This window comes from Rhipicephalus microplus, chromosome 1, assembly GCF_043290135.1.
Source record: "Rhipicephalus microplus isolate Deutch F79 chromosome 1, USDA_Rmic, whole genome shotgun sequence".
In the NCBI taxonomy this organism is placed as follows: domain Eukaryota; kingdom Metazoa; phylum Arthropoda; class Arachnida; order Ixodida; family Ixodidae; genus Rhipicephalus; species Rhipicephalus microplus.
Window position 1 is genome coordinate 235,114,899 of NC_134700.1, and position 25,921 is coordinate 235,140,819.

At 47.0% G+C, this 25,921-nt stretch overlaps 1 protein-coding gene across 1 annotated transcript; it reads left to right on the plus strand.

Annotated features, from left to right (window-relative positions):
* The first annotated feature begins 785 nt into the window (after positions 1–785).
* LOC119166316 (arylsulfatase B) lies at positions 786–25,580 on the plus strand. Its single transcript, XM_037417936.2, has 10 exons — positions 786–824; positions 10,504–10,600; positions 11,147–11,306; positions 13,521–13,633; positions 16,779–16,889; positions 18,076–18,201; positions 18,347–18,473; positions 18,799–19,092; positions 20,085–20,521; positions 23,777–25,580. Exons 2-10 carry the CDS (start codon positions 10,511–10,513, stop codon positions 23,912–23,914), a joined length of 1,596 nt encoding a protein of 531 aa, XP_037273833.2. The 5' UTR covers positions 786–824; positions 10,504–10,510; the 3' UTR covers positions 23,915–25,580.
* The last annotated feature ends 341 nt before the right edge of the window (positions 25,581–25,921 follow it).

The window sequence follows — 25,921 nt, forward strand, 5'->3', positions numbered from 1 at the left end:
AAGCATTCGCTACTCATATATCAATGCGAAGTGCAATATTGGCACTTCGCAATAGAAGAAATACAAACAACACATTCGGGCAAAATTCTTGGAGGCGTAAGTGCTAGTAAAATTCCACTAATAATAATGAGCTTCAAACAACTTACACAAGCACCTTTACTTAACATGTACACCAAATTTTGTATAGAAAAAAGAATGGTACTTTTAAAATGACTTTTTTTTCACAAACAACACCAAAACGACCTTTCAGGAAGTTCAAAAGGCAGCCACGTGGCCAAAAATTTTTGTCTCGTCGAAGTATTCTAGCAGTTCACTGTTTTTAATACAGTAAATTTGCACAATTTCTTTTTTTCAAATACATTTGAGATGGTTGTCAAAATCGCTGGGACGTTTGGCGTGGGATGGCCCGTTTGCGAGGTAATATTATTACAGTTTTCATTGCAAAACTCCTTAGTTCGCTTTTCCATAAAAGGACGCGCACGGCTGTTTGGGCACTAAGACCGGAAGTCAGCAAAAACACAGAAGAGCGATAGCATAGCACTGTATACCTGAGCGGTGCCGTATACCAGCACGTGTGTCATTTAAATTTTTCATCCCCACATACTGTTATTGCCTCCAGTGGGAGACATGTATTATTCTAATAAGTTCTCCGAAGCGATATAAACGTCGTGACGGGTGCCATAACTGAATGAGTCCTGAACCGGAAGTAGCTCCCGTAATGATATACAGGGCCCTATAGTACGGTGTCACCCGCGAATGAAAACTGTAGGAGCACTGTGCAGTCACTTCAACAACGCATCTCGCGGGACAAAATACATCTGAAGGTATGTAACTAGGTGACAGTAGGGCGTTCCAAATTTCGCAGTTCACAGATACCCCATAGGGGCATATAATGTATGTTGTCAATGTGAATATTGTGGACATTTGGCTGAAGCATGTTGGCAGGCAGGTAGTACAACGAAAAAACTACTTGGCAACTACTTCACTGCACTGTACATGGATTCATTGGCGTAGCAAGAAGATGGCACTCCAGGCTCATGCCCCCCTTCCCCTGATAATTTTTTCCCCATGCATATATAGCGGAGAATGACCATTTGCCTGCATGCTCTGTCGTTTTATTTATTTTTGTTTGCTTCTCCACAGCATGTGGATCTTTCTTCTTTACTGGAACTCCCTTTATATCTAAGCGTTCTAAATCAACCAGACTTCCTCTCAAACGCCAAGGCACTTCCCCTTGAATTATCGTGAAATACGTCTCTCGCCGTTTTGTTTTCCCCTTCATAGTTACTCAGAGCCATTTTTTTTTTCATCGCAGTTGTTTTGGAAATTGTTGCGTTCATCAAGTTTCCTAGAGACAAAGTGCCTTTCTGAAGTGAGTGATACGCAAGTGATTTTGCCACGTGTATAAAGGACAGTCGCAGTTCCTAAAGTAACCTAGCTAAAGCTTAGCAATTGCCCTGAAACAACCTAGAAAATCTTTGCATTGCCTTGTTAAGGCATAAAAACATACTAAAAGCGACCAAACCAGTCTTTGCGATCGCCCAGTCTCATTATTTTACGGCCATCTTCACTTCCCATCTCCTCTCGAAGCTCCATATAGCGGCACCCGTTCGTCCCTCGTAGTGGTAGTAGTAGTCGTAGTGTGTATAACCAGTCTTACATTTTGACCTCCAAGGTGGTGCCGGTGAGAGATTTTTTCTGTGCGTTGCTGAACAATAAAAAATTCACTGCGTGCGCGTTAACTAAAAGCCGAATTCTCCTGTCTCTCACTCCCCCTTAGCAGCCATTGGAATGTACATTGAGCACTATTTGACAAGAAAGGGTTGCTACGTTATACTTGCTGGGCATAACCTCCTTGGTTTTAGAAAGGTTTAGCGAGCGTTGGGCCGCAGTGCCATGAAAACAGTGAACTAGTATATACCATGAACTCGAGTTGGTTAAAGGTGGGAAGTAGACACGAAGCGCAAGCCATAAGAAAGTGTGCGTGTGCCACCTCTCGTTTAGTCCTTGGAATGTCCGCTGGATGGCGGTGCATATGCGGAATACACGATGAAAAGATGCGAGATGGTGGTACTTGGAGTGTTGAATAGATGAACGAACGTACACACAGACAGATGCATGGACGGAATCACGGATGGCTGCACCGACGGATGGACGCATGGACGGACGCACGGGCGGATGCATGGACGAACGCAGGGACGGATGCACAGATGGACGTGCTGACGCACGAACAGACGCACGCACGGATGGGCGAATGGACGCGCGGACTATCACACAGACGGATGTATGAATGGACGGAAGCAAGAACGAATGGACGGACGGATGCTTCGCCCCACTCTCCATCATTTACTCCGTGGATATGCTGCCATTTTTTCATATTCCTCAGTCTCTCTTCGAACTTCATTTTGCTCAGAGCTTCCCACACCTCAAAACGTGTCCATCCCATATCCCGCTTCACAGCCTCTCCTGTCGTCTTCCCGAGAGCGCCCAACACGAGGCGTCCCACAGCTCTTTCACACTTATTGCTAATTGCACCTCTGACCTCATGAAGACCATGTAAGCCTCGAACCCATTGCACTTTTCGACAGACCATAAAACACCTTGTACCAATCGTGTTCTCATAACGCTCCATGATTCGTCGTCGCAGCTTTAGATGCGAAGCAGCTTTTCCTGGGAAATGTGTCCGTCCTTCCCTTACGCATCCGCTCCCCCACTGCGCATGCGCCGTTTGTCGTCCCTCCTCCTCTTCCGGAGCACGTGGCGTGATCGCTGCCTCCGCTTCGTTTCTCCCGTGTCTATCTCTCCGCCACAGCTGTGGCGGAGAGATAGACACGGGAGAATATAATGCGGCGCTCGCTCGCTCCCGTTGCACTCTCCTTCGCAACAGCGCTATGGACGTCAACGTTGGCGCCAGTTGTAGCGGCATCGGTAACGTAAGCTGTGACAGCAACGCAAGCTGTGAAAGCACTAAAGGGAACCATGTGGTGATGCGAAGCAGCACTGGGAGTTCACTTTTTGGTGCTATAATGAAGGAATGATGAACACAACAGAGAACAATAAGCATCATCGCAGAGTAAGGCACCACGAGATTGGCGCTCGAGCTCCACCATCTTCATCGTCCTGTCGCTATCTCGAATCTTCCACATGCCCGTTAGGTTCGCCCAATAAACCTCTTTACATTTGGTGGATCGTGCTGGGTAACCACATCGCCTACACCCTGGAACTCCGACCCCGCACCCTGCCGTCGACCATTTAAGTTGACGCTGCTCAACAAACGCGGCCGCTACTTGCCCCAACCCAGTTCACCAGCGAGACCCCCCGATCTTTGCGGGCACTGAAGACCAGGGTGTCGCGGACTGGCTGCCGTCATATGGGAAAGTCAGTGGACCAAACAGGTGGGATGACGCTGCTAAGTTGGGCACTGTCAATTTTTATCTCACCAACGTGGCCAAGCTGTGGTATACGAACCACGAAACTGAGTTCGCGAACTAGTCTGCTTTCAAGAAGGCGATATGTGCCATTTTTGGTCACCCTACCTTACGGAAGCTACGCGCCGAACAACGTCTGCGCACACGGGCACAGCAGCCAGGTGAAACTTTCACCTCATATATAAAAAAACGTGATCGTTCTCTGCTGGTGCGTCGATCTTTCCGTGAGCGAGAGTGCAAAGACACAGAACATTATGAAGGGCGTCAACGATGACGTTTTCCAGATGCTTCTCGTGAAGCCTCCTAGCACTGTGGCTGAAGTAGTGACTTTGTGTGAGAGCTATGATGAATTGCGGAGGCAACGAGCTCAGACGCGACGCTCATTCCAGACAATCCAAACAGTGACCGCACTGGACGTCATGGCTGACCAGACAAACCTTCTCGCACAAATGAAAGACTTCGTGCGAGAGGAAGTGGCTCGGCAGCTTTCTCTACTGCCTTTTGCTCAACGCCAGTAGCTCTCGCAAAGAGCAACTGCGACACCCACCACCATTGGCTCCCATGCTCGACATGTAGTCCAGAAGCAGATTTCCGAGGCTATGCCAGTGCCCTTGCAGTAGCCCCCCGTCACCGCGCCTCTTACTTACGCTGAGGCACTAAAGCGACAGCAGCTACACCAGCCCCCGCCGTTCCACAGACTGCCGCATACCTCAGCCCCGACTGAGCCGTCCACCGCCTAGGTTCCTCCCATTGCTAACACAGCCTCAACTCATCCGTCCGCCACATGGGCTGCTACCCTCGTCGCCAATACTTGGAGAACGCGCGATAACCAGCCCCTCTGTTTTGCGTGAGGCGGTCCTGGCCATATTGCCCGATACTGCCGTCGTCGCGTGCCGGGATACACAGACGCCCGGACACAGAACAGCTTCATGGACCTTCCTCCATCTCGTCAAGAAAATTCGCATCCTCAGTCAAGCTCGTCTTCACGGGAATATCTGCGTACTATGTCTGGTCGCTAACCTTCACCCCGTCGTCGCTCCCTGTGCCCCATGAGTCGTTTCCCTCCTGAACACGAGGGAAACTAACCACCGCAGTTCAGGAGGCAAGAACTGCGCTGTCGAAATGCTCAAGTCGTCGGACATTGCCGTCGAATATTGTCGAAGCTTTTGTAGAAGGTACTCGAGCATAGGCTCTAGTGGATACCAGTGCTGCCGTTTTCGTGATAGATGCTTAACTTTGCCGCAAGCTCCGAAAAGTGACTACGCCTCTTGATATGATGTCCTTGCAAACAGCGAAAGGGGACTCGGTTCAGCCTGTAGCCACCTGTACTGTCCGACTGATCATCGCGAAGGAACGCCACACTCTTGGGTTTATTGTCATTTCGTCATGCTCACACGACATCTTACTTGGATGGGATTTTTCATCGCGTAACCACGCCGTTATTGATTGTGCAAGATCGAAACTTGAACTCTTCCCGTTTTACGACCAACCAACAAACCGCATTAAGCCCACCGTACACAAACTCGTCGTCAAAGAAGGCATTGAAATTCCTCCGACAACAGCTGCGTTGCTCCCTGTGTTCTGTGACGGCATTAGAGACAAAGCTGCATTCTTTTAACCATCAAGCATCTTCCTTAGTCGAAGATCACTTCTTCTGCCTTATTCAACCCTCTCCATTTCTGAAGGAAGCAGTGCTCTTTGCCTCACCAATCCCCTTGCGTAGCCCGTTGAACTGATTCAAGGTGAATCTCTTGGACACGTGCATGCCATTGATGAAGAAAAAAAATTTACCATGCCTCCAGATTGTTCCGGTGACGACGACGCCATCAGTGCCCTCAACACTTCCATTGTACCACCTTCCGAGCTTTTCGATTCATTGATCGCCGACGGACTATCGCCATCTGAACGCTCTGAGTTTCTTCAGCTGCTCTACCAGTTCCGTGAATTCTTTGACGTTTCTCAACCTACCCTCGGCCGAACTCTCAGTTTTTTCACTGCATCTACACAGGTTCCAACGCGCCAGTACGACAGCGACCATACCGTGTTTACACCGCGTAACGTCAGGTTATCACCGAACAGGTTGACGATATGCTCAAGCGCGACGTTATCCGACCTTCCCAAAGTCCATGGGCATCACACGTCGTTCTTGTTAAGAAGAAGGATGGCACTATTCGCTTCTGCGTTGATTACAGGTGCTTAAATAAGATCACTCGCAAAGATGTATACCCTTTGCCCACGATTGATGACGCCTTTGATTGCTTAGAAGGTGCCGAGTTTTTTTTCGTCATTATATTTGCGTTTGGGGTATTGGCAGGTGCCCTTAGCAGATGCCGATCGTCCAAAAAACAGCCTTCATGACACCGGACGGGCTATATGAGTTTAATGTCAAGTCCTTCAACCTCCGCAATGCGTTGGCCACATTCGAGCGCATGATACCGTCATGTTGCACCCGATTTTGCAACACTTCTTGTACGCATGAAACATGTCCTCACGTGTCTGAAGAATGCGCAGGTCCAACTGAAGCTCAAGAAATGCCACTTCGCCGCTCGGAAGCTCACCATTCTCGGTCACGTCGTATTGAATGATGGCGTTCTTCCCGACCCGGCTAAACTACGCACTGTCGCTGAATTCCACAAACCAACGACTGTAAAACAGTTACGCAGCTTCGTAGGATTGTGCTCCTACTTTCGTTGGTTTGTGCGCAACTTTGCCTCCGTAATTGCCCCTTTGACCCAACTTTTAAGCACTGCCAACGACATCTCGTCATGGTCTTCCGAGTGTGATCACGCATTTACCACTCTTCACCGTCTCCTGACATCACCACCTATATTGCTCCAATATGATCCCACGGCTGCAACTGAGATCCATACAGACGCCAGTGGTGTCGGTCTTGGTGCAGTTCTCGCTCAACGCAAGCTTGGATCTTCTGCGTATGTCGTCGCCTACGCCAGCAAAACGCTCAACAAGGCTGAGGTAAACTACAGTGTTACCGAAAAGAGTGCTTAGCCATGCTTTGGGCGATTGTCAAGTTTCGCCCATACTTACATGGCCGCATGTTTGCTGTAGTTGCAGACCATCAAGCCTTATGTTGGTTGTCGTCGCTGAAGGACCCATGAGGTCGCCTTGCTCGTTGGGTTCTGCGACTTCAAGAGTATGACATCAGCGTCGATTACCGTTCCGGCCGCCAACATGCCGATGCTGATGCGCTCTCGCGATCACCACTGTCCACTGAGGCTGCCTTTATGTCTTCTATAGAACACGCGCTGTCAGCTCTTGACATCAACACCATGTCCTCTGCACAGCGCGACGATCCATGGATAACTTCGCTTCTGGACATTTTATCTGGGGTACCGACACTTCCAACCACTCGAGCAATGCGACGCCAGGCTTCGCACTTCACCATTTGAGGTGGCCTCTTGTACTGCCGCAATTACTCACCAGACGGCAGAAAGTAGCTGCTCGTCATTCCCCGAAATCCGCGCTCTACAATCTGCATCATTTCACTCCGACCCGCAATGTGCTCACGCCGGTGTCTTCAAGACCTACGAACGTTTAAGGAAGTGGTACTACTGGCGTGGGATGTTTACTTTTGTTCTGCAGTTTACTCGCGGCTGCCATGAGTGCCAGTGGCGGAAACAGCCACCGAATCCAGGAGCAGCTCCCCTACAGCCGCTTGCGTGCCCCAACCACCCATTCGATCGCGTCGGAATTGACCTTTATGGGCCACTGCCATTGACCACAGCAGGTAACCGGTGGGCTATCGTTGCTGTAGTTCACCTGACACGGTACGCCGAAACCGCTGCTCTTCCTACGGCTACCGCTCAGGGTGTCGCATCTTTCATCCTCTATCGGTTTGTGTTGCGTCACGGCCCTCCTCGCGAGCTCCTCAGTGACTGGGGCCGTGTATTTCTATCCGACGTAATCCAAGCACTTCTCCGTCAGTGCTATATAGTACAGCGGATGAGTACTGCTTACCACCCTCAGACGAATGGCCTGACTGAGCGGTTTAATCGGACCCTGGGTGACATGCTCGCGACGCATGTGGCATCTGACCAAACGAACTGGGACCTGGTTCTTCCGTTTGCGACCTACGCGTACAACATCGCTACCCAAGTCACCATCAGCTTTTCTCCATTCTTCTTTCTATACGGACGTCAACTATCGCACACAATTGGCACTTTGTTGCCATACGCACCAGATGCATCTGAGTGCACGACCGTGTCCGAAGCCACCCGTCACGCCGAAGAATGCCGCCAACTAGCGACGCAGTTTACTACGGCTTACCAGCAACGCCAGAAAAAGGCCCGCGATGACTACCACCCTGCTGCCACAAAGTTCGCACCTGGAACCCTTGTATGGCTGTATGTACCACCCTGTGCACCTGATTGTCTACCAAGCTACTTTCAAATTACCATGGTTCATACCGCGTGGTAGAGCGCACATCACCCGACAATTACGCCATTGAACCGCTTACGCCGCTCGGTGACCATCGTCGGCGTGGACACGATATTGTTCACGTGGACCGCTTGAAGCCGTACTGCGACTCGCTCGTTCCCACCTGTTAGATCACCAGGATGGCTTCATCTTTCTCGACGGGGGCAAATATAATGAAGGAATGATGACAACACCAGTGAACAACAAGCATCATCGCAGAGTAAGGCACCACGAAATCGGCGCTCGAGCTACACCATCTTCCTCGTCCGGTCGCTATCTCGAATCTCCCACCTGCCCGTTAGGTTCGTCCAATAAACCTCTTTACAGTGCGATAAATACACACAAGGTAATACACACAATGGAGGGGGATAACATAAGCCGTACACAACATACACATAACTCCACACACAAATGAAATATACATGAAAACATACCAATCAAACAACAAAGGAATTAAATGGAAACAATAGAAACACAATAGAAACACACCATTTGGGCCTATACCCACATGATGCATGCCCTTTCGTAGCAGATGGTGCAATTTCTTTTTTTACTGTCGATGAGTATACTTGTATTCGCTTAGCCTATGTATTTCTTTGGACGGTTTTGACACCACCTGACCATTAGCATCATCTAATGAGGCTTCAATACACATTTTGTCACGTTCGATTGTAGTCGAAAAGCTTAATCCTTCCTTCTGCATATATCCGCCGGCCGCTGTACAGTATCTCGGCTGTTCACAAATCAGACGATGTCGTATGACGAAAACAAAACATCAAGCTGCTCTGGAAACATCACGCCATCCTGTTTGTGTGACAGATTAAAACCAATGTTGCTGCCTTTCAGAGCCTTTTACATTCTCACCATGTACAGCATGAATAACAGTGGGGACTAAGGGCATCCCTGCCTCAGCCCTTTGCTAATATCAACGTCCTCTGTTCTACCTATTTCTTTGCATTCTAAGTAAACTGTATTTTCTCAATGTATCTTCCTCAAAAGCTGCTTAGAGTCACCACCTATGCCCGCCGTTTTTTTTTTCAATTTCTGATACGAAATTACCTCATTCACATGGTGATATGCTCCAGTGATGTCTATCAAAGTGACGTCGGAGGGTCCGTTTCCTACTTCAGATATTTATATACACTGAGTCAGAACACACCGGCTCTGGCCTAAACACCTGGCGCTTCGAAATTCACTCTGAAGTTCTCCGAAAATATCGCGCAACGGTACGAGAACACAGTTCTGGTGCTAACTGTTCTGATCTTATTTTTGTTGTCGCGTTACGGTTTTTTCGTACAAGGTCATCTACCAACTCGCCCAACGAGGCGCTTTACTGGTCAGACTTTTTTACCACCACGAGGCCGCACAGGTTAAAGGAACACTGAAGGCAACTATTAGGTCGACGTTGATTGATGAAATAGCGGTCCAGAAACCTCGTAGTGTCATTTTTGTGCCAAGAAAGGGCCTATTTTGAAATAAAATTGCGTTTTAGTGGTCCGCATTGGGTTAGTGCACTTCAAATTACCCGCCACAAGAAGGTCACTTTTGCCGTGCACAACGTTACCCAGCTTTACTGCACCAGTAGCAGAAGACCGAAAGCAATGTGAGTCGGCACAGTAGCAACAACGGCCATTGATCAATTTCCCGCCATTGGTCTCGAGATTGCAGACATTTTTTGGTTCAACTGCGCCCCGCCTGTCCCGTGTAATCACGCAAAAATTGAATATTTGAACCACTCGTGTTATTCCCCATAGTAACGTCCAGCGGTTATATTTTTCATGAACCAAACAGAAGCAAAAAAAGAAGCATTTTATTGCGTCTCTTGATGCACGTAAGCTTCTTTATTTAGTGAGCTAGATCGATTACTAGTGATTAATTGTTGGCGGTATGTCTGACGTCATCGGGATCATTTCGAAAATGTCCCACCGCGCCTCTTGTGTTCTCATGTATTTACCCTAATTTCTCGGTAAGTAGGGCACTGTTGTTGATAATATTGTAATTTTAGATGTGATACAGTGAGCTTTCACTCTGACGTAAATTGTTATTTGACGTTAGTGTCCCTTAAACGCGCTCGGGTTAAACAGACTCAAGACCATTTTTTACGCATTTTGGTCGATAAAAATTCAAACATGTTAGTGCATTTATACATGTACACTGAGTAACATGAATAACTTCTAATGTATAGCGCGTAAGACACAGATACATAAGATTGAGACGTACACAGCACAAGCGCTAATTTGTATCCAGGTCTTATGCGCTACCCATACAAAGTTATGCGTTTTTATCAACCCGTCCAACTTGCCGCATTACCAGAGAAATATGTTAGAGCTATCCACAATCTGCATTTTAAAACTTATAATACTACCGTAAATTTACGCTAGCATACCCACGAGCACACTCACGAACCCCCGAAAGTCGGTGCGCACACGCACTAGCCTAGAGTGACCTTTCAGGTGACAAACTCCGCACTGAAAGGTAATCAAAGCTACATGCACATAATTCGTTGACACTTTGTTATGGAAGTATTTTGTTATAAATGCCAATGTTTTTCATGCAGATGAAAGGCCGTAATGTACAGGTGCTTGTTAAGATGACGATGGCTGGTTTGCAGAAAAATTATATTTTTCTTAAACATTTACAGCTCCGAAATGTTGTTCTTTGGACTTCTATTACTTCAGCCATTGGCGCAGTGTAGTAAAACCCCACCCGACATCATATTCATCCTAGCAGATGACTTGGTAAGTAACGACGTGGAATAATTATACCACTTTATGCAGTTGTATACATATACAACTTGTATACATATGCTTGTATACATATGCTACTACAAAGTTTTTTGCGACAGCCGTGCTCGCGCTGGTGAAAATTCTCGGCATACTTTAATTACATCACAAAAGAAAGTAAGCGGGCAAATACGGACACACAAGCCTTGCTGTCGTGACACCCTGTGTTCCTGTTTTCACGTATAGCTAATTTTACCATAAATACTTACCAACTGGGTCAACTTTCAGTCATTCTTATCTTTTAGTTACGTTTTGTTGCGGACGTCTACGTCTGCCTCAAACGTCCTCGTATTTGTTTTTTCGTAGTGAGTAAGGTCATCTGGCAGGGCAGGTCATCGGGAAAAGAATTGAGTGCGGAATTTAAGCTTAATACCCGTCTAAGCTGCGTGCGGGAAGTTGTCGAGGCATGGGTATCCTACCTGCCGAGAAGGGTACGTGAAAAGTGAAAAAAAGTCAAAGATGATAGCCCGAGTACGAACAGAGCGAATGATTACCTTGCAGGGGTGGGACGACGTGAGCTTTCATGGATCCTCTCAGATACCCACTCCCAACTTGGACGCCCTCGCTGCTGACGGCATCATACTGAACAACTACTACGCACAGCCAGCATGCACGCCGTCAAGGTCTGCTCTCATGACTGGCCTATACCCAGCCCGCATAGGTGATGCCTCGTTTGCGTATACGTTCATTGTTACTTGATTGTAACTTCGTCTATCGCTTGACTTATTATGGCGTCTACAAAATATGGTGCGCTATTTGTGGTTCGGCGTAACTTTTACCGACTCTTGAACTTTCCACAGTGCCATATATACAGGCGAGAGCCTCACGTATATGACACATGCAACTGCGAGGAGACACTCACACGCCATCTGTACACCTGCGTGCATGCTCCATTCGGCCGGCACACACGCTTTGGACGTTCTGGTTGGCAGAACAGTGGATGATTTGTCATAAAAAGCATAGCTTTATAATTGTCGACGCTCCTTAACAGGACTAGCAACACTTTTTCAAGTAGCCTTGGAATGTACTTGATAAAAGAACTCATTGCTTAACGAGTTCACCACCGCAAAGTTTTAAAGAGTTCGTCCAGTACGAGAAAAGTTTCTAATATTTGTCGCACGTTACAATTACATTCTCCATTCTCCCATCCTGAAGAAAGAACTAGAAGCTAAGCAAGGAGGGACGGCATAGGCAAAGAAAATACGTCATGTGCGCTTCGTGACCTTGCGCACTCTCTCTCTCTTTTTTCTTCGAACACGCGGCTTTTCAGTGCGATCACCGCCGAACGCGTGAACAAGTCATGGCCTATCATGGCGGCCCAAGTAACGACCAAGCGTGCCTTAGCCGTGACGAGTGATTTCCGAGCTTGTATCGTGAATTGTCGAGAGAAGCGAAAGCAATCTTTAGCTGATTTTGAGCACTTCTTGTGAATTCGAAGCCGCGCGTTGTGCTGCAATATTTGCTCGCATTTTCTCGGGATCCTCGACTACCGAATCGGCATTGTTCTGTGACCACGCTGAAAAGGTGTTGCAGGGCCCCTTTAATATACGCGAGCCGAGCATTGTAGCTAAGTACGAGGCCTAGAATTTACAATTAATTCTCAAGGTGAGCAAAAGACCATTGAATATTTTTTCAAGACCTGATGTCATATGCCATATTACCGCGCCATATACCCATATACACGGCCACCTGCTAATTCCAGCGTAGTTAGTTAGCGGAATAAATACTGCTGTCACCGGGGAGCGACCCCCACGTGCCCACGCACACGCTCAGAATCGTACTAAAGAGGCACCACGCATTCGAAGAAAAAAAAAATGGTTGATGTTATCACGCGTGCTGGACGTAACCTTTTTTCCCGGCGAAATTCCTTGCGGCTCAGATCGAGCGCACTCGTCGGGACGAGAGAAGAAGAAAAGCAGTGACAGCATGCGACAGATCTCCGCTCGTACTCGACGAATTTTGAAAGTTTTTGCCCCTGTTGATTAGTTAGGCGACAAACTCATTTGATGAAGTAATTCAACGGCTACTTGAAACAGTGTCGCAGGGCTTCTTTAAGTACTGCTTGCTGGCTCCCTTGTAATCGACTGTAGATGCAAGCGTGAAATGGCTACCAGCAAAGTATACAATGGTCGGAGCTTTGCCTAGCGTATGCGGCCACGACGCGATGTATGCAGGCCTGAAAGCTTACTGAACTGGAGTGAACCTCCTTTGAAATAAACTTCATCCTTGTCTAGGCTCACCGAAATTCAATACGCGTGGCGTAGTCATAGCGTGGCACCATATTTCGGAGGCAGAGCAAATCACTCGATCCGTCCTCCGAACACTGATATCATGTTTTCAGCGCGAAAAGATGAAAATCAAGTTTATGTTGCCGTTTACGTTTGAAGCGTAGTTACTATCAGCCATTGGAACGCCGCTATAGAAAATCGCAGATAAAAAGTCAGAGTATGGAACGTTGCGACGGCAGTGACACTGTAAACAAACATGAAGAACTTGGAAGCAATAATTGTCTTGTTTGAGTATTAGGGTGCACTTCATTGTCAATCAAGATGTCTCGTTTGAACTGCCCGAATTGGGTCACCAGCATTTCGACTCAGGGCTACTTGAAGGCCACCGAAAATGGGGGCTCCTAAAGCTGTTGTGCTGCATTTGCGCCCGAGACTACAACAAGCACTCAGCCACGAGGATTTTTCGGAACAGTGCCATGATAGCAAATTGGTCAGCGTTTGGTGATCCAGAAGAGGCCCTCGCTCGTTTTGATCTTTCCTTCGATATGCGCCGTTCATCGGCTTGCCTTTTTCCACCTGTTCGAGCTGCTTAAGCCGAACCATCAGTGTGAGTTTTTTTCAGTGTGAGTTTTTTCTTTTTTTTGTAGGCATGGGAGGCCTCGCAATCGACGTTGCCGAAGCGTGGGCGCTTCCATCAAATTTGCGGATTCTGCCTCAGTACCTAAAGGACCTGGGCTACGAGACTCATCTTATTGGAAAGGTGAATGATAGACGCAACATTAAAATATGGGAGTAGAGAAAAATCGGTCACACGCCCAAGAGGAGTAGCCGATATTCTAGTTGTCATTCAGAAAAGAAAAGATGGTAGAGGAGAAAACAAAACTCTGCTAGCCACATAATGAGCATGAGAGGCAAACAGTTGGTGGTTAGAGCAAAAAAGTGAATATCTAGGAATGAAAAAAGCCGGCGAGGATGTTGAGAAATTTGGTGCTTAGACGAAATAATGACATAAAAACTGGCATAAAAAACGAATCCGCTCACGCAGGAGCTAGTGAATCGGAGATTATTCATCTGTCCTGCAGCGGGGAGGGAATAGGCTGAAGGCAGGAACGAAAACTTTAACTTCACCCGCCTCGTACGAAGGTGAGAGCTTTATACAGGTAAAAACCTTAGATACCTCATGAATTGCGAAAGTTGATTGTCGTCGTCGTGCATCGGTGGCATCAACACGAGTGATGCAAAAAATTATCACGCAATGAGGTCACTATATAACGTGATAACGACGCTACAGGTCGATAAAATTTGTCCATCACATAATATCATCGCTTGGTCAAAGATGGGCCTATCACAGAGGCAACGCAAAACCAGGTGCAAAAAGCTCGCGATGTCTACAATCCTAGAGGCAAACTTTGGATGCAGAGATTTCTCAGATGGGAGTGGTGGAGGATCTGCACATTGATTGAGAAGAAAAACTGAGAAGAAAATGATAACTCTGACTTTCGATTCATCTTAGAAGAACGCGCAGGAGACCCTCGTGAGTTTTTGAGTAGGCAATGCGAGATCTCTCACACACACACACACACACACACACACACACACACACACACACACACACACACACACACACACACACACACACACACACACACACACACACACACACACACACGCACACGCACGCACACACACACACACACACACACAAACACACACACACACACACACACACACACAAGAGGCGGGGGGCACAGGGAACATTATTTTTTGTTTATATTGTATATTGGTTGGTCAAGGAGTCTGTAACGATAAGGAAGAAATAAAGTGAAGTTGCCTACGTTTATCATGTTCAAACTTTAGAAAGCGACGGTTTCTCACTAAAGCTTCCCTAATGTTCAGTAATGATGAGTGAAGGAAAGACAGCGTTCCTAAATCAAAACGCCTAAAAGGAGACTAGCGTATAATTCAGGAATTCGAGGAACCTCATATTGAAGAGCTGCCCGCGACAGCAAAAAAAAAAAGCAGGAAAAGAGAGGAAGGAAGAAAGTAAGAAAGAAAGGAAGAAAGAAAGAAAGAAATAAATAAAGAAAGAAAGAAAGAAAGAAAGGGAGACGTACACCTCAAAGGCATTGTTTCAGTCCACAGTTATTTCCTCGTAGCCATACTGTTGTGACAAACACTGCCTCAAAATATTAACAGGATGGTTAGCGTAGAAAATGCCACAAACTTGTGCGACACCGGAAACGCCAGTAAGATGCTGAGGCGTGACTTTCCCTGGAAACCTTTGGGCGCTGCACACTGTGGGTCTTCCGTGGAGACCCACAGAACCGCTAACATGTTCATGACTGCGGTTGCACGAAGTGTAACAAGACGTCGACACTGTCGTTACAGTAACCTTGTATTTTTCACTTTTTGCATATACCAGATTACTGCACACAATAAAAAAGTGTCCTGATGACTATGTATGTTTAATTTAACATTTTGAATCATAAAAAGACTTAAACAATACTTACGCGACAAGACGCTACGGCTCGGCGAGCGCGTGTGAACTTCGTGCGGCTTGCGTTTGCGTGCGTGCCACCGTGGCGCCAACTAAAAGGCATTCCGGTTGGGTATGGGTTGGGCACGCAACGCCGCGCGCTCCCAAGCCAGCTACGCCCCAAGAGAATGCGTACCCAGCACTAAAACTCCCTCATGCTTCGCTGAAGAAGATAAACTGGAGAAGTAAAGTGCTTGCAATCACATGAAATCCGTGTACGTGAGTGCTATTAATTGCAGGCATACCTCTGACACCACTGTTGATCGATCAGTCACCTAAGTGTTTCCAATTAGCCACTAGGGAGTTTTAGTGCTGGGTACGCATTCTCTTGGGGCCTTGCGGGCTTGGGAGCGCGCGGCGTTGCGTGCCCAACCCATACCCAACTGGAATGCCTTTTAGTTGGCGCCACGGTGGCACGCACGCAAACGCAAGCCGCACGAAGGTCACACGTGCTCGCAGAGCCGTAGCGTCTTGTCGCGTAAGTATTAGTTAAGTCTCTTTATGATTTAAAATGTTAAATTAAATATACATAGTGATCAGGACACTTTTTTTATTGGGTACAGTAATCTGGTATACGCAAAAAAGTGAAATACAAGGTTAATGTAACGATAGTGTCGACATCTTGTGACACTTCGTGCAACCGCAGTCATGAACATGTTAGCTTACACGAAATGTTTTTGAGGTGAAAATGAATAAAAAGGTTACTCATTTGTAGTATTGTCGCTGCGCAGTTTTTGCATCAGTTGTACAATGCACAATGTTTCTGCAATAACAAAGTTGTGGTTGACTGTTTCACTTTGGCCGCACTAGATGGCGCCACCTATTCAGCTGGTCGGGGGCTGGCATATGCTTTTTAGTTTCTATGTTCCAGGCCATTCTAGCTTTGGAAATCTGGCTGAAACCGTGTAATCGCTATAAGTGCTCGCACTTAGGCTTATTTTAACTCGACGGCTAGAGTATCCGCAGTGCGGATACCGTGAGTTCTTGCGAAGGTGGACCGCGCGAACGCATGGCCCCATCGCCCCAGCGATCTTGCGACGCATCTGTTCGGGGTTTCGCGCATGCGCAATACCGCCGTCCCAACGTCCTGCGTACGCAAGCCGCTTGGGTACCCAGCACTAAAACTCTCTACTGTCACCGTTCGCACTTTCGCGACTTGCGCGATATAGTGCTATACATTGTTGCGAGCAACAAGCGTTCGTAGAGAGCACCATCGGCTGTTCAACTATCTGCACTCTTTATATTTATTGTTGTTCAATGCAAAGCGCACTGAGCATTTTCGTATATAGCTGGAGTTCGGTGTTTCAATGGAGTATTGGTGCGTTGCTGTTTACGATTTGGAGACATTTATGACTGATTTTACACGCAGTGGAACCTCGGGTATTATACGGATAGCCTCACTCCCACGTACCGAGGTTTCGACAGCTTTTACGGATATTACAACGGCGAGGAGGACTACTATACTCACAGCATCACATATGTAAGTAGCGAACAGATGGTAAAAGAAACCGGCCTGATCGCAAACGTAATGATCGTAGGATAATGACATTCGCAGTGACGATTTTCTTTTATCAAAAGAAACACCCGTTTTATGAAAAATGTAAGTACTCCCCGTAGAACATACTGTTACATTTATGGAATAATGCAAGCATGGGCGAAATGAAATATCGCGAAAGAAATACATAGGTCTTACAAATTACTCTGCACAAGTGTCCTTTACGAAATTGTACAGAGTGTGACGAGAAGCCCTCTCACAGGGAAACAACCTAATGAAGAGTCACCAAACCTCGCAATTGCCTAAAAATGAAGTAAAAATTTATTGCGTGTTGGCTTCTGATACGGGGGCCATTAATTTTTTTTCCTGTGGTTGCTGTGCAACATCGCGATTCTCCAGTTTATTCCGCTATAGGCTGCAGGTACTTCTCTCGGTTGACTTCTACTATTGAGGAAGAAAACGTCTTGGAGATGTGCATTGCGCCGTAAACCGAGACTAGATCCATGATTAAAAGACAAAATTATATAAGCAATGGTGAGAATACTAAAGACTACGTGAAAATAAAAAAATACAAATTCGTACCTTCCGTGTTTCGCCTTTTTATGGTGCCGCAATAGTACCGACGATACGTATTAGTCGGTTTATTTATCGTTAGTCAATTGAAGTTGCGGGACGTTGATATCAAGGAAAAATAATCTGCGTCAGCCTTAGACCGTACTGGTTAAGTTACTGTCATTGGCGGATCATGGGAAAGGCCTTTCTCCTGTAGTGGGCGTAGTCAGGCTGATGATGATGATGATTATGATGATGATGATGATGTTAACTCTCCTAAACAGTGCATCATTTCCGAAGGATATCAGACTGGGGGAGTTGGTTGAAATGCATAGTGCTACAGCAATACCGCATTGGTTTTGGGCATGGTGTCTTCGTGGCAACGCTCTAGCGTAGAAGGGGTCATGTGATCAGAGAAGGTGGTAGTCGGTTCATAACCTCATGTACATCGTTGCACATTGTTGGACACCGTTATGTAAAAATGCTCCACGGCTCAATATTGGGCTGGTTATAAAGATTTTAGTCTCGAAAGGGGGTCTGCATGGATGCGTAAGTGTTAATTTTTTTATGACATTGCATTGCAAAAAGAAATGATTATATGGGCGCACTTGTATTATAGGAAAACCACACAGGCCTCGACTTTTGGCTGAACACCAATCCGGTGTGGTCTGTAAATGGGACATATTCCACCACTCTGTACACGGAAAGGGCTCGACATATCATAGCCAACAGAAACAAGACAAAGGTAAGATGCAGAAATGTACTTTCAGTGCAGGTAAGCAGGTTCAAACATGTCACAATAATTTGCGTCGATGCCACTAAGCCCAACAAGTGCTGTCTAGTGGGCAATTTTCAGATGTTCATGGACATTATTGTTTTTCCACATGCAGCCGCTGTTCCTTATGCTGTCCTACCAGGCAGTGCATGGTGCAGACATCGAAGGCCTCCCACAAGCGCCACAAGAAAACGTCGACAAGTTTCCCTACATTGGGGAACAGAAAAGAACTATATTTGCAGGTAAGATAGGCCTTTACTCGGGAAAGGCGCTCCTGCCTGGCCTTTTGTCAGCATAATCTACTGATTACGTAAGCATTTTAAGTGTATCTCGCATTAAATAATTTTTGTAATCTCGAAGCAGCAAAAAAATATGTATGCGACTAATTAGGCGTAAACGTGCACAAACTATGTCTCACAATGAATCACAGTCAGCTAGTCAGCGAATGGAGTGATAACCTCAGCATTACAGTTAAGAAAAGTCGTTCAACAAACATTTGTGACTATTCTTCGGTGGTGTTGTTTTAGTAATCAACAGCGTTAACTTCTACGCCTTATCGGACCACAGGGATGGTGGACGCGATGGACCAGTCCGTAGGCGAGGTGTTCGCGGCTCTAAATTCCGCCGGGATGCTGCAGAACTCAGTCATCGCCTTTAGCAGCGACAACGGCGGTGCCCCGTTCGGCGCACACGCAAGCCGCAGTTTCAACTGGCCGCTGCGTGGCGCTAAAGGCACCCTTTGGGAAGGCGGCACCAGGTCGGCGGCATTCGTTTGGAGTCCCCTGCTTCACAAGAGGCATAAAGTGTCCCATCAACTTATGCACATCACGGACTGGCTGCCGACACTCTACTCAATTGGTGGTAAGTACGCCCCTTAGTCAAAGCAAATTAAGAAAGATGCTGGTGTTGTTGATGATGGTAAGGTAGGTAAGAAATTACCTTTATATAAGTTCCTGGATGACGCTGCTGCAACTCCAAAGGCATGCGTTTATCCATGTAATTTGTTATTGTTCAACAGTCATTATCGTAACAACGGTGGCGCTGTTGTCATTAGGCCAAAAACCTACATGCAATCACGACAGATAGCGGTATCTTATCAATGAATGCGCCAAGAAAACAGATATTATGGATCAGGGTCGGCTCGAGTAGGGGCAATAAATGCTTTGTTTTACTCAAAATAATAACATGCACTGAACGTTGGCAATGAAAGCCCCTGTACACTCATCCTGGTCCTCATAAGCACCAATCGGTATTTACTACTAAGTGGTTCTAAGAAAGAAAGGAAGAGAAATAAGCCCCGTAACTGTCTGCTTCAGGGAGCGACACCTCAACAGTAGCTCACAAGGGATGGGGTTGAGGAGAGATGAAAAGAATAGGATTAAATGTATAGAGAGAGAAAGATGCGCTAGGCCAGTGAGCGAGGACAAATCGAGGGGATAGGAGAGATAGGAAAGATGGAAACACGGTCACAGGAGTCCGAGGACGGGGCACCATTTGCGAGAGCTCGTGTCGGCGTCAGGAGATGGCGTAGGGCAAGTCCGGTAGGTCAGAGCTGCACTGTCGTCGAAGGTCGGCGTCAGGAGATGACGTAGGGCCAGTCCAGTCGGCCAGAGCTACGCTGACGTCGGAGATCGCGAGGGCACAACCAGTCGGCACGGAATCCAGCGAGCGAAGTCCCGGTATTTAATTTGAATGTGCGACACGCTCACCCTACAGGAAGTATTAAGACAGTACTTGCACCCAAAGTAATTTTCGCGTGGTTGCCGCTTTATAGCTTTCGACGTCATTTGTTTGCTGCATATACCAATACTTAATTATGTATCCCCTCTCCATAGATCTTCTTTTTTTTTCAGGGGGAAACGTAACGAGCCTCGGAAAATTGGACGGATTTGGCATGTGGCAATACCTCTCTCAGGGATCGAAGTCACCTCGCGTAGAGATGCTATACAATTACGACAAGTGGATTTTCAACGCACAGGGACTGCGCTTCTCTAAGTACAAGCTGGTGCTCGACGATAGCGGAATGTTCAACCAGCGCTACCCTACGGCCGGAGGCAAGCGTCCGTGGAATGACCTCGACAAGCTGCTCGCTCGGTCCCAGGCGGCGAAAGTGCTGAGGAACTTCTACCACAGGAACCAATTGGAATTTCCCCGGCACTGGAGGGACAGGGCGACACTGAAATGTGATCGACGGGTACCGGAAAACTTTTCTGACAACGACACCGTCTTCTTGTTCGACATCGTTGCGGACCCCTGCGAGCGGAACAATTTGGCCGACTCACTTCCGGTGGTCAGTAGTTACATGTCAATACAGTGCGCCATTGCTTCGTGCGTGTTTCACGAGCGCATTTAAGATACGTTGTGTACTTGGCATGCAGTCCCACCGCGGTGGTTTAGGGGCTATAGGGTACTCGGCTGCTGACGCGCAGGTCGTGGGACAGAACCCCGGCTGATGCAGCCGGAGATGTTGTAAGCCCGTGTGCTCAGATTTGGATGCACATTAAAAAAAACTAGGTGGTCGAAATTTCCGAAGCCCTCCACTACGGCGTCTCTCATATTCTTACGGTAGGCGGAAATGTTGTAGGCCGTGTGCTCAGTTTTGGGTGCACGTTAAAGAACCCCAGGTGGTCTAAATTTCCGGAGCCCTCCACTACGGCGCCTCTCATATTCATACGGTAGGCGGAAATGTTGTAGGCCGTGTGCTCAGTTTTGGGTGCACGTTAAAGAACCCCAGGTGGTCTAAATTTCCGAAGCCCTCCACTACGGCGTCTCTCATATTCATACGGTAGGCGGAAATGTTGTAGGCCGTGTGCTCAGATTTGGGTGCACGTTAAAGAACCCCAGGTGGTCTAAATTTCCGGAGCCCTCCACTTCGGTGCCTCTCATATTCATACGGTAGGCGGAAATGTTGTAGGCCGTGTGCTCAGTTTTGGGTGCACGTTAAAGAACCCCAGGTGGTCTAAATTTCCGAAGCCCTCCACTACGGCGTCTCTCATATTCATACGGTAGGCGGAAATGTTGTAGGCCGTGTGCTCAGTTTTGGGTGCACGTTAAAGAACCCCAGGTGGTCTAAATTTCCGAAGCCCTCCACTACGGCGTCTCTCATATTCATACGGTAGGCGGAAATGTTGTAGGCCGTGTGCTCAGTTTTGGGTGCACGTTAAAGAACCCCAGGTGGTCTAAATTTCCGGAGCCCTCCACTACGGTGCCTCTCATATTCATACGGTAGGCGGAAATGTTGTAGGCCGTGTGCTCAGTTTTGGGTGCACGTTAAAGAACCCCAGGTGGTCTAAATTTCCGAAGCCCTCCACTACGGCGTCTCTCATATTCATACGGTAAGCGGAAATGTTGTAGGCCGTGTGCTCAGTTTTGGGTGCACGTTAAAGAACCCCAGGTGGTCTAAATTTCCGGAGCCCTCCACTACGGTGCCTCTCATATTCATACGGTAGGCGGAAATGTTGTAGGCTGTGTGCTCAGTTTTGGGTGCACGTTAAAGAACCCCAGGTGGTCTAAATTTCCGAAGCCCTCCACTACGGCGTCTCTCATATTCATACGGTAGGCGGAAATGTTGTAGGCCGTGTGCTCAGTTTTGGGTGCACGTTAAAGAACCCCAGGTGGTCTAAATTTCCGAAGCCCTCCACTACGGCGTCTCTCATATTCATACGGTAGGCGGAAATGTTGTAGGCCGTGTGCTCAGATTTGGGTGCACGTTAAAGAACCCCAGGTGGTCTAAATTTCCGGAGCCCTCCACTACGGTGCCTCTCATATTCATACGGTAGGCGGAAATGTTGTAGGCCGTGTGCTCAGTTTTGGGTGCACGTTAAAGAACCCCAGGTGGTCTAAATTTCCGAAGCCCTCCACTACGGCGTCTCTCATATTCATACGGTAGGCGGAAATGTTGTAGGCCGTGTGCTCAGTTTTGGGTGCACGTTAAAGAACCCCAGGTGGCCTAAATTTCCAAAGCCCTCCACTACGGCGTCTCTCATATTCATACGGTAGGCGGAAATGTTGTAGGCCGTGTGCTCAGTTTTGGGTGCACGTTAAAGAACCCCAGGTGGTCTAAATTTCCGAAGCCCTCCACTACGGCGTCTCTCATATTCATACGGTAGGCGGAAATGTTGTAGGCCGTGTGCTCAGTTTTGGGTGCACGTTAAAGAACCCCAGGTGGTCTAAATTTCCGAAGCCCTCCACTACGGCGTCTCTCATATTCATACGGTAGGCGGAAATGTTGTAGGCCGTGTGCTCAGATTTGGGTGCACGTTAAAGAACCCCAGGTGGTCTAAATTTCCGGAGCGCTCCACTACGGTGCCTCTCATATTCATACGGTAGGCGGAAATGTTGTAGGCCGTGTGCTCAGTTTTGGGTGCACGTTAAAGAACCCCAGGTGGTCTAAATTTCCGAAGCCCTCCACTACGGCGTCTCTCATATTCATACGGTAGGCGGAAATGTTGTAGGCCGTGTGCTCAGTTTTGGGTGCACGTTAAAGAACCCCAGGTGGTCTAAATTTCCGAAGCCCTCCACTACGGCGTCTCTCATATTCATACGGTAGGCGGAAATGTTGTAGGCCGTGTGCTCAGTTTTGGGTGCACGTTAAAGAACCCCAGGTGGTCTAAATTTCCGGAGCCCTCCACTACGGCGTCTCTCATAATCATATGGTGGTTTTTTGACGTTAAACTTCACAAATCAATCACTCATATTCATACGGTGGTTTTGGGACGTTAAACCCCCATATCAATTATACTTGGCATGCATCTAAAATATGTATTTAAAAGTATGCAAGCAACAGCGTCCTCGCTTTATATAAATAATTATTTTGTATAATAGCGAAGCCAACAATGTCCAGATAGCCCAATGAGAGGGGTATTCCTGTTTATGAAACGAAGCACGCGAGCACGTGGCAGATAGCGGCGAAGCCCACCTGTGTGCACGGTGCCACGGCGGCATGTGAAACGAAAGGGGAAGAGCGATATCGTTCTTTCTACTGCTATGACCCCATGTCGCGAAATTAGTTGTGATCTTTGTTTTTGCAAAGGCTACTGAAGTTACCATAACGATACTTACCAAAAACGACCATTGTGTGCTGAAATGTCGCAACAAAAGATGTATGTGCAGAAATAATCGGCACGAAAGATTACATAGGGACAGAAGTGTAAGAATGAACGGCTTCGTGTTTTTTTTTCTCTCTCTGATTTTTACATGTGGGCATGCCGCACCACATGTGTCTGTCGAGGCTATCTGCCAAGTTCCATCTTGCTAGGAAGCGCAGCCACTATTACAAAGAACACAGAACACAAGCGCTTATGTTGTGTGTTCTTTGTAATAGTGGCTGCGCTTCCTAACAAGATGGATCCTTAACAACTGGTCCGATACAATTGTTAATTGTTTATCTGCCAAGCGCTCGCGTGTTCCCTTTCATAAAGATGACGATTGCACATTAGGCGCGTTTACTTATCCACTGAACGGGAAATTCAATATGAGAGAATAAGTGTTTGTTCGATCATTGTACAATTATATTCATAACCATTTTCGTTCATTCAATTTGCAGGTCGTGGAGTTCCTAAGGAAACGAATCAAGGTGTACGCCGCCATTGCAGTTCCACCATTGAACGCACCTAAAGACCCCGCCGGATTTCCAGAGTTACACAACGGAACGTGGGCACCCTGGTTGGATTCAGTGCTATGATGATTCAATGCAACTGGGTTGAGTAATGGTGCTACGTTATAGTGATACCGATACACAATGGGAGCTGTGTGCCTTGCCCGTATGTAGCTTTGAAAACTTCAGGAGAAGTGAGCACAATGAAAAAGCTACAGGCTCCGAAGTGATCCACCACGTTACTGCCGTTAACGTATTATAGGGACCGACAACTGACCCAAAACGTGTGATTCTATCTATAATAGAAATGAAAAGACCATAAATAATAGTGACAGGTCCCAGCATTTTTCTCGCCTCGTGACTAGGATTTATGTAATTAAATGGTACTTAACAGTAACAAAAACCATTATTTTGTGCAACGTAGCAGAACGGCCTTGAGGCCTTGGATTGCGGAATATGGGGTCGGTCACTTTGCAGTACGTATAGTCGCGCAGTCTCGAGTATGTATATTATTATCAATTATTATCAAGTATTATTATCCGCTTAGTCCTTTGCTGTGCGCGAATGAAAGAAATTGCATGGTGAGAATTGGCGCCACCGTCGCGGCTTCCAGTGGACGAAGTCGAGTCCCGGCGCATGCGCGCGGGGTGAATGCACGCGCAGTAAACCACCGCGCTCCAACACGAAGCGCTCTCGCACTCACTCTGTGAAACATGTCAGTATACGATCTCATACTCGCTGCAGATTCCAAATGGTTCGTGGCGTTCTGCCCTTTGTCGTTCCGCGATTAGACGTGGAATAAAATAAAAAATAAATAAATAAATAAACGGATAAAAATTAAACAAATAAATAGACACCATAAATGTTCGTTGATTGTCCCTTTAAAGGAATGGCAACACAAAATTTATGAACCTGCGTTTTAAATGCCAAGCATTTCATATCGAACAGCAGGTAATTTCAGCGTTTATATACGTATCCACCTATCTATATTGCTGCCTATGTCTGTGTGTTCTCGTGACCGCCTCCTTAACTTGTGGTAGACCAAAGTTAGCATTAAAGGGTAAGAGGGTTTAACGAATATATCTGGCCGGTCATGACATGAATAACGCGAAAATTCAGTCGAGTATACGTTGTCAAACCCTTTTATCTAAGCATGTGTGTCACATACGCGTATACCACTAGCGGGTTTGTGCCACAGGTGATTGACACTGTATATCTACCCAAGAAAGGTGGCTACGAACATCGGTGTGAGAGCGCTAAAAAAAACTGGCAACTGCAGCTTTGATCCAACGAATGCAAATTATATAGAAGTGTTGATTCCGGCGGAAATCGTGCCCTAGCGTTCTGCGTGACAATCTAGTCTTCTACCACAGAACCACGCAAGGTCGAGAAACGTCTTTGGCAAAAGACCCTTTGCAGGCGTAATGTTAGAAAACGCCGATTGTGGTTACAGTGTTGCCTACCTGATTTTAAGAACATTCCGTATATGTACTCCTAAGATACAGGCGTCACGTCGGGTCAACGCCAGTTTTATACTTAAGCGCCATCCACTGAAGGTGGTCTACGTAGCACTAACCAGGGCTACCATCCTCGCAAGCACCAGCGATACGTATAATATAAGCTGATGGTGTTGGTAATACCTACGTTGCTGTTGGATCATTACGTAACTGTAAACAACCTGTTATTTAAAACAAATGTGACTCTTCAACATATGTGTGTGCGTACAACATTTGTACATATAATTGGTGTCATTCTGTAATGTTTCGCTGAATAAAAAAAAAACACTCAGTCACCTTCCCTTCGCATACTTCACATAACACCGATTCTCATGGTACGTGGGATCTGCCTTTTTCGCTATTTATTTGTTGCTAAAGGCAGTTAATAACGACAGTGAAACGCATTTGACCCAGTGCGATACGAATATTTAATTATATATGGTCGTATGCTTTGAGTAGATGTAGTTTCGTTTTCAAAGCACACTCGAGAGGCCAGTGACGTAGTCGGCCAGTTCGTTAGTCAGGTGACCTCGAATACCAGTTTCGTAATTTTCCATCTTCTGCCATGTCGTCAGCGCTGTGGTTTCATTAGCTATGC